At 46.0% G+C, this 9,730-nt stretch overlaps 1 protein-coding gene across 1 annotated transcript in view; it reads right to left on the reverse strand.

Moving 5' to 3' along the window:
• Positions 1–9,730, reverse strand: part of TENM4 (teneurin transmembrane protein 4) — a 198,082-nt gene that overhangs the window by 71,785 nt on the left and 116,567 nt on the right. Inside the window, 2 exon segments of the mRNA XM_023755918.1 lie at positions 265–526; positions 5,231–5,350. Coding sequence (XP_023611686.1) covers positions 265–526; positions 5,231–5,350 — 382 coding nt within the window.

Genomic DNA, 9,730 nt, shown 5'->3' on the forward strand with positions numbered 1-9,730 from the left:
TCTGTCTCACTTCGCTTGGTAGAACCTATCACCATAGATATTTTTAATAGAAATAATGAGAAGGGGGGATGCTGGAGCTTGGGGGGAAGGAAAGTGGAAGTGAACTGGATGGCAGAGTGGAAGAGTAGGGACTTTTTCTAGGATGGAGGGTGCCAGGCAGTTGGATTCTGCATGGTGGGCTGATGGCGTCTCTCTTTCTCGTTCCTCCTCCACTCCCCAAATAAAATAAAGGCATGGAGAAATGCAGTTAGGAAAGCTGGGTACCTGAATTTCCGGAACGATGGGGCCTTTCTCTGCACAGGAGCTGGCAAAGGATGTCAGTGGGGATGGAGACACAATAGGGTTGGGGCGGGCGAAGTTGCTCAGGTCGCAGCTGGGAATCTCATTCTCTTCATGGCGCATGATGATGGTCTCCATGACAAAGAAGCGGTCCCAAGGCAGCCAGAGGGTATGCTCCTGGGTGATGAAAGGTGCCCGCTCGAACCGCAGGATGATGGAGATGCCGCCATTTGTGACCAAGTCAAAGCTGTTTGGGAGGCGGGAGGGTTGAGAAAAAGAGAAGAGGGGGGAGCAGGAAAAGCAGGAAACAGGAGATGATGAGGAAGAGAAGTAAGATGAGCAGCAGGAGGAAAAAGATGGAGAAAGGAGAAAAAATTATACCAAAGGGTCTGAGCACTTGTTGAGGAGACTTTAAAACCTAAAAGGTGTCACTGCAGACACAAACAGAAACAGATATTCCACAAAGTAGTTTTTAAAAAATAGAGAATTTGCCAAAGTCGAATTAAACACTACTGCGACGGAGAGTGACTTGCCAAGACACAGGGCAGTGGGTGAGCCTCTGCTATGGTGCTCCTGGTACTTACGACTCTTGAGCTGATACTCAGTGAAAAGTCAGCAGAATAAAGTGGAACAAACCCTGCCCTGGCATTAGGAACCCTAAGCCTAGTTCTGCCTCTGCCAAGAACTACTGTGTGATCTTGGGTAGGTCACTTAGCCTCTCTGATCCTCAATTCTCTCATTTATAGAATGTAAAGGTTCAAATGGGCTCTTCTTAGGTCACTAAGATTCTATGACTCTACATCAGCTTTAGTTCTGATTATGATACATTACTCAGCACAGGCCTTTGGGATCACAAAAGAGCTAAGCAATCTCGAGCCGCACTGTTAGAATCACAGTACATCAGAAGTGAATGGGGAACGAGAAGACTGAGTCCCAGCCTCCCAGTTGGGATGAGATCTCCATGACAGCGTCCCCTGAGAGCCTTCAGTCATTGCTCTCTCCCAACCTGATGACACATCAGTTTCTTCTACAAACTCACCATTGGGGAGGCACTAGGTTCCTACTTGCGCAGTTCCAGTGATAAGGAGCTTGCTATAGTCACAGGAGGACTATCTGACCTCTCGCTAATTCTGATTGTCAAGATTTTTTTTTTAATTGAGTCTGGGTCCCTCTCTTTATAACTCCTTAGCTTCTGGTCCTTATTCTACCTGCTGAGGTGACTTGAAACTAGTCTGTCCCTTCTGCCTTTGACCATCCTGGAGGAGTTGGAAACAGTGATTCTGTCTACCTGCCACTTCCAGGCTGGGGTGTCTTTTTGGGTAGAGTCCTTTGTGCTATTACTTTTAGGATGCATTTTCAAGGCTTGCCCTTGTCTTGCTTTTTTTTTTTTAGAAGGAGAACTCCTGCTAACTCTTTACCCACTCAGCATTCTTGCTCCCTGCCCTGGGCGCCCATTGCACCACGTGCACTCCTCCTTACAGGCTATATCATGCTGCCCTGGTATCACAACTTGAACTCTCTGACCCAGAGACACTAATTCATCTCAGTATTTCTGGAACCTAGTCCAGTGCTTGGTGATTGCAGTTTAGAGAATGAATGCAAGAGTGATATTGTCAATGTCTTCTGAACTAACTGTCTACCAAACAAAGTTCCTCCTTACTTTGGCTGTTATTGTAACTCAACCCAATATTGACCTGTGCAGTGGGTGTTAGAGACCCCAATGCAGGACCTCTCCTGTATCCCTGGTAAATGTACCTTGTGGGATTGGCTTCATGGTTCCAGCTTCCTCTTCCCTCCTCAAGGAGGGAAAGATTTTCCATGGAATGTTCTGTCCTGGTGCCAAATCTTGGTAGGTGACACCCCCTGGATTCGGGTCCCCCCAAAAAGCTTCTCACCCACTTTGCCTGTTTCCCACTCAGCCATCCTAGGCCCACACTTGGGTAAAGACAGTTGGACACCACCCTGCTTTGATAAGTCACGAGAGAGAAAGACCAGAGAAGTGGCTTGTTTTGAACTAAGGCTCCGGGTTTGGCTCTACAGCAGAATGTCAATGGTTGGGGGAGCACCCAGACTGAACAGCATCTGTACTTTGACAGAACAGTTTTTAACCATCAAACAGAATTTTGGCCTGACTTACAAGCTCCCTTCATGAGAGGATGATCATGGAGAAGGGAGTGAAGACAAACATGAAAAGACATTCTCGTGGCTGTGAGCAAGCTGGGGGCAGCTGGCCTTGCCAAGAGCTTGGTGGAATTAGCTCTTGCCAAGAGCCAGGCCTCCAGAGGGAAACCTTCTAGGGGACATGGATTTGAACCTGACACCAAAGGCGAGGCCCGGTTTTCAGGTGAAGCCCAAGCAGCCTAGGGCCAGTCCAAGCTCTGCTGCTCACTCCATAGGTGAGTTATGTCACCTGTCTGAGCCTCAATCTCTTCATGTAAAATGAAATTAATGATCATAATCACTTGGCAGAGTTTTTAATTAGATAGATGGGATAATGGATGGGAAAAGCGCAGGTCCCATTCCCTGGGCCTCATGCTCTGTATAAATCCCATTTTTCAATCCAACGAGCTTGAACTGCTTCTCTTGTCTGCTACTCTTTTGAAATTTTTCTTCATGACTTGTATTTTTCATCTTTTTAATGATCTTTTTGGCTAACTTCTCTGGTACTGTTTTCTGTTTATGAATTCTTGTTAAGACTGAAGGTCTCGCATTTCAGTGTGGGGTGTGTATATGAGAGCGTATGTATGTGTGTGCGTTTGTGCATGTGTGGGCTGGATGAGGGCTTGTCTGGAGTATGAAGGTTACAAAGATGAGTTAGGCTTGGTCCCTGGATTTGCATATGTACACTGTCATCTCCAACTACATCTCTAGCCTTAGAGTTCCTCCTGGGGTCTGAGAGGTAAGAAAGAAAGGGAGGCAGGGAAGAGGGGGAGGAACATGGGCAAATGCTACCCATTCACATACAACAAACAGAGATCTTCAGACACTTAGAGAATAGGCAGTGACTTTCCCATACATTATGAGGGTCTAAGTTGGGAAGAAAATTTAAGCCCCATAATGCACTGGTAAAAACTGCCCTGAAACCCAAGCTATGAGTTGTTGCAACTCGGGCTACTGTGATGTAATTTAGCAGACCGATGCGGGAAAAATGGCTGATGCTTACCTCTTAGGAACCCCTGCTCTCAAGGGGCAGTAGAGATTGCAGGGGGAGCACAAACAGGAGGGATCACAGCCTGGAGGCACTAGAGTGAGCTTTTTCCAAGGGCCACCAAACGTATGTTTTATGGACCCACACTTACCAAGCACAGGGCAAAGGACTGACCATTTGCCATCTCATATGAATGATGGTCAAATTTCAGTCCCTATGGCTTGTTTTTGATGACTGCTTCATAGCAGGTAATAATGTAGTCAGTAGTCAGAATAACTGTTGCCTACGATGCTGGCATCTGCTGTTTCCATAAAGTAGGCAGCCCTGAGCTGGAAGGTAGTGCAGACAGAGCATGAAGAGGGAGATTCCTCCATGCTGTAGGGGAAGTCTGTGCTGAGGCCCTTGCTGGGATGGAACGTGTGCAGGGCAGGGAGCCATGGCCTGGCCTGGCCAGGTTACCTGTGGGGACTGGCCACCAACCTCTTCCAGCTGGGCCCCTTCCCATTCCCAGGGAGTGAGAGGAAGGGGGAGGGCTCCCCGTGTCAAGCTTGCCAACCCGTTAAGAGGCACACATGTCTACAAACAGATGAGCCTCTGCTTCATTATCACCTCGGCCGGGACATGTTCACATCTGATATTGGATTAAAGAGGTGCTAAAATCAATCAGGCTGCAGCATCATTTCCAACCCAGAGTGAAAATCAACCTTATGGGCCCACACTTAGCCAGATGGACTGCCACCACCTGATTTTATTAAAAATAGAGGACTTGTCACCACCGACAGCCTAAATATTCCACTTTCCTCCTTCCCCTCCCCTTTTCTCTAAAACGTTCTCATTGTTTGTACTGTAACCATTACCTTCTCATCATTTAATAACTTGTAAATTTAATAAACAGCTAATACTTATTGCTTACTTACCACATGCCAGACCCTGGAAATACAGCAATGAACCCGAGTGGGGCAGGGAGCTGAGATTGATCAGACACCTGCTGTGTTCAAGGTGCTTCCCCATCCATCATAGAATCTAATCCTTAAAACCAATTTATGAGCTAAATAGTGGTACGGCCATTTAACAGACAAAGAAGTTGAGGCCCAGAATGGTGAGGAGATTTGTCTAAGACAGTGATGGCAAACCTTTTGAGCTCAGCGTGTCAGCATTTTGAAAAACCCCAACTTAACTCTGGTGCCGTGTCACATATAGAAATTTTTTGATATTTGCAACCATAGTAAAATAAAGATTTATATTTTTGATATTCATTTTATATATTTAAATGCCATTTAACAAAGAAAAAATCAACCAAAAAAATGAGTTTGTGTGTCACCTCTGACACGCGTGTCATAGGTTCGCCATCACTGGTCTAAGAACACATAGCTAGCAAATGCCCAGGGACCCAAAGTCAGAGTTCTGTCCTCACTCAGTGGTTTCCACAGACCTAGGTGGTTGCATATGGAAAACACAGCAGGAATGGTAAGAGTTCTGGAGCTGTCTGGCCTGTCTGGCCTGTAGACAATGTAGGCAGTGTTTTATATTCTAAGTCATGAGGCAGGAGACTATATTTAAGGTACCCTAGGTTTACTGTGAGAACCAAATGAGAAGAAACTGCTTAATTTTTAGCCAAAGGGACTTAGGCCAGAGGGAGATACAAGGTCACACAGGTAGTGAGTTGCGGAACTGGGCATCTGAATTCAGGTCCTCTGAACCCAAATTCCATCATCTTTCCATGTTGCCATTCCAACAGCAGTTCTGTGGCAAGACCACGAGAGCAGGGCCTTCACTAGCCCTGGTCAACAAAAGGCCCCTTACCTGCCATCTTGCCTGCTGATCGTGTATCCAAAGAGAGGGTTATTGACGAAACTGATGTTCACACCAACCAGCGGGGTCCCATCTGATGTCATCACTTGACCACGAATGACACATGCGTGCCTGTGGGTAGAGAAGAGTAAATAACATGGTCTACTTCTCATGCACAGAACCCTGGTTGACAGGGAGCCCCAGGAGGTCAGAAGACAGAAGGCAGGTTGCTCAGACTGCTCTGGTACTCTGCGGCTCATGGTGTTTACTCCAAATGAATAATAACATTCTTTTCTTTTTTTAATACTGCCTCATTGTAAGGCATCAAAGTGTCTCCTAAAGAATTATTATTGGACCCTGGCCAGGCGGCTTGGTTAGTTGGAGCATCATCCTGATGCACCAAGGTTGTGGGTTTGATCCCTCGTCAGGGCATATGTAGGAGGCAAGCTATGGGTGCATGGAAAAGTGGAAACACAAATTGATGTTTCTCTCTCTCTGTCTCTAAACTCAATAAATAAGTACATTCATTTTAAAGAAGAATTACTATTGGGAGATGTTTTCAGATATCTCACTCAGAGGTCCTTTTCTAAGGATACTACCTTATACTGTATGGAGCTAAAGCTGATCTGAGAGGGCTCTACAGTGTAGTTATGCATGTGAATCTGTAGTCCTATGACTTGGGTTAAACCCCAGCTCTTGCCACTCTCCAACTCTCTAAACCTGCACAATATGTGACAGCTCTTTGAATCTGTTTTTTCATCCTGGTGCAGAGTAAGCTCCACCAATGGCAGTGGTTATTATTGCCTCTAATAGTCTCACTGGAAGTGGACGTACGAGAAAGTAAACAGAATAGAGGGCACTTTGCATCTGGCATTGCAAACAGGAGAAGGGCAGATGCTGGCATCGTCCCCCTGGAGTGGGTTCTGAAACCTGTGACCTCTCCCAATATCCCCCGCCCCACTTTCCCTCTATATTCCAGACAACTAACCATCTGCTTCCCCCAAACTCGCCAGGCAAATTTGGTTAAAGCCTGTGTTTGTGCAATGTTCCTCCATCTGCCTCAAATGTAATCCCTGCACCCTCTGTCACTGTTTCTTCTCCTTTAAGACCCAGCTTCTGATGATGCCTCTTCCCCGAAGCCTTTCTTGATGACCCTAATTAGAACTAGTCACTCTCTTCTAAAACCTGACTCAACACCTTGAGACCGTACCCCACCGTACATGTTTCTCTTCTCCACTAGGTCATGAGCTCTTTGAGGGCAGGATCAAGGTCTATTTCTCTCTCTCTGCAAGGTCTGGAAATGCCTCACAAGTACAAGGTCATTGTTGTTGTTTTTCAAAAAAGGTGGTTTGAGTAAGTTGGTGGGACAATTAGAGATGATCAAGAATAATGGTGTTTTTCCTAATGTTTCAGAAACAAAGCCTTTTTGGCAGATGACATTTTAAAAGGACCCCAAAGTGAAAAACAAATACAAGCAAGATCTGCTAGGTGGGGGCCCCCTTTTCTCTCGGGGTGATTCTGAAGGCAACTCTGTGGAGTCTTAGTCCCTGCAGAAGCCAGAGAAAAGCCAGTTGGAAAATCACTGAATGAGAGGAATGGGAGGAAACTGGGGTCCATGAGGTTATGTTATTTGCCCCAAGCCACACAGAGAGGAGGTGGCAGAGCTAGGCTTTGAATCCAGGCCTCACAACTCTGGGCCCAACTCGAGAGCAGTCTGTTTACTATGGGCAATGGGTAGAAATGAAGGTGAGCACTAGGGTCAATGTAATAAGGGATCAGGGCACTGGGGGGCGAGGGGGCAGCCCTCATTGGCAAATCAGAGGCAAGTGTTTATTGTACACACAACTTTCTCCATTCGCCTCGATCCAGAAGGCTTTTTTTCTGGCCTAGGGAAGAGCCACGGATGAGGTCTGGGGGTATTCATAAAAAAACTCTCAAACGCAGCCTCTGTTTTATTAGGTGCTTACATCTCTACCTTCTAGAGTGATAAACTTTTCTCTGTTGGATGAGAAAAGCAATTAACACCAGGCTTGTAAGCAGCTGGTCTCACTGGTGTCAGCTTGTCCTTTCTGAAGGCAAGAACAGTAAGAACAACTACCCACAATGCATCACACTCCCTGCCTCCACCCACCCCACCCCACCTCACCTCCTGACACACAATCTGGTTAATGCTAATTCAGTCAGTGGTTTCCTTCCGAGGCCCTTGGTCTAAATGCAATTACATGGCAAACAAGTTAAGCGGGCAAGGCTCAGCAAAGACTCTCAGTCCTGCTCTGAAGGTCTCCTGATATATTTAGGCAAAATTATCTCTCCGCTAATGGGAGATTTATTCCATTAATTGTATTCAGCTGGTGCTGAGAGATGCTTTCTTTAATGGGGGAAAATTGAATTTCTTACTGCTGGAACTTGGTCCTTCTAGATAGAGGATTACTAATAGACCACATCCCCTGGTGCTGGCCCCTATGGAGCCTTCTCCTGACATGTGTGTCTTCAGGTTCTGCCTGGACAATAACCAGCCCTCTGGAAATGGTTTCCTTTGGGGGCTGCCCTAATTGCTGCCCCTCGGACACATGTGGGCCAGCCTCCTCTGATTTATCTTTCTTTGGGGATCCCCTGATAATTGGGAAATATGAAATCAGCACCATTTGGCTATCCTGTGACCTCCACTTCAGCAAGCCAGAGCAGATGTCATTTTAGCCCAGGCTCCTGTGGATTGCTTTGGATTCTGGACAAGATTAAGTTGACTCCCCGTGCCCCTGTAGGCCACAGAGACCTCTTGCCAAAACAGACATTTGGCTCGGGAATGAAGTCCTGGAGAAAAACACTTCCATCCTCCTTCTGTTTGACCATGATTTTCAGTTGTCAAGAAAATCCAGGGTAACATAAAGCCTTCCCTGGAACAAAGGAGATGGGGAAGTCTGCTCTATGGAGGCCTCTGAAATGTGTCTCCTGCCACATGTTTTTGTTCAGGGAGGTTTAAAAAGACGTGGGTGTTGGGCTTCCAAATGCTTTTTTTTTCTTCGTCCATTTATTTAATGGATACCACCAGTGGTGTACTGCCAAACATTGAACAATTGACTTTTGAAAGAAAAATAGTTTTAATTTGTAGCATTTGCCTATATCTGTGGTGTAAATACTTCCATGATGGCTGATTTCAACTACCCATGAGATGTCACTGAACCCAGAGCTGGGAAGAGATGCACAGTAATATACTGTCATATAGTATTTCCACCACAGAGATACAATACTACCAGACCCAAATAAACTCCAGAGCAAAAATACAGTAAAATAACTAGGAAGTGATAAGTTTTGATTATTTATTACCGTTTAAAATATAATTTCTTCAAGTTTAATTTTATATAATTTAATTTTTTAATAATATTTGTGTTTAAAAACTAGCTTATAGCCCTGAGCAGTGTGGTTCAGTTGGTTGAGCATTGTCCCATGCACCAAAAGGTTTCTGGCTCCATTCCTGGTCAGGGCATGTGCCTGGGTTTTGGGCTCGATCCCTAGTAGGGGGTTGTGAAGGAGGTACCTGATAGATGTTTCACTTTCACATTGATGTTTCTCTCTCCCTTCCTCTCTCTCGTTGAAAAACAAAAATCAATACAAAAAAAATAGCTTGCAGAATTCCTCACAAGTCAGTTCTCCTGAGCTTGTATGAGCCGGCTTCTGTATTCCACTGGAACACCAACCCTATACAAAGGGACAATGTGGCTAAGAAATAGTTGCTGCTTTGACCATGACATTCCACAATGGAAGACGACCTTGGCAAGAAATCACTAACAGGGTACAAATCATAGTCACCAACTTGGCTTCCCAGCTGGCTCATATGATCTTCTTATTATCTGTCCTATATTTGATGTGTTTTGCTTTCCATTGGTTACTGTCTTGGCATAATGGAGTTTTGGGGTGTTATTTTCTACTCATACTCAGAGTCCCCACTAAGCTGTCATCACCTCAGTGAGGCTATTACCAGTTTTTCCTGGCACAATTTATCACACCTCCTCTAAACCTTCCAGGTCCTCTAAATCTTCCAGGTATCTCTCCATGACAGTGACTGTCATATTATTATATCACTAGAGGCCTGGTGCACTAAATTTGGGCACTCGGGGAGGGGGAAGGTGGTCTCCTAGCTCGGATTGTGAGAGGATACAGGCCAGGCCAAGGGACCTCACCGCACAATCGGGTAGGAACGTGGGAGGTTGGCCAGCCAGGGAGGGACCAAGGGAGGGCTCCAGGGCATGTCCAGCCTGTCTTGCTCAGTCCCGATCGGCCGGACTCCAGCAGCAAGCTAACCTACCGGTTGGAGCATCTGCCCCCTGGTGGTCAGTGCACATCATTGCGACTGGTCGACTGGTTGACTATCTACCCCCTGGTGATCAGTGCATGTCATAGCAAGTGGTTGAGCGGCCTTAGCATATCATTAGCATATTACACTTTGATTGGTTGAATGACCGACGGACAAACTGCATGCTTAGCATATCAGGCTTTTGTACATAGGATTCACAT

Source organism: Myotis lucifugus, unplaced genomic scaffold (assembly GCF_000147115.1).
Source record: "Myotis lucifugus unplaced genomic scaffold, Myoluc2.0 scaffold_86, whole genome shotgun sequence".
Classification (NCBI taxonomy): Eukaryota; Metazoa; Chordata; class Mammalia; order Chiroptera; family Vespertilionidae; genus Myotis; species Myotis lucifugus.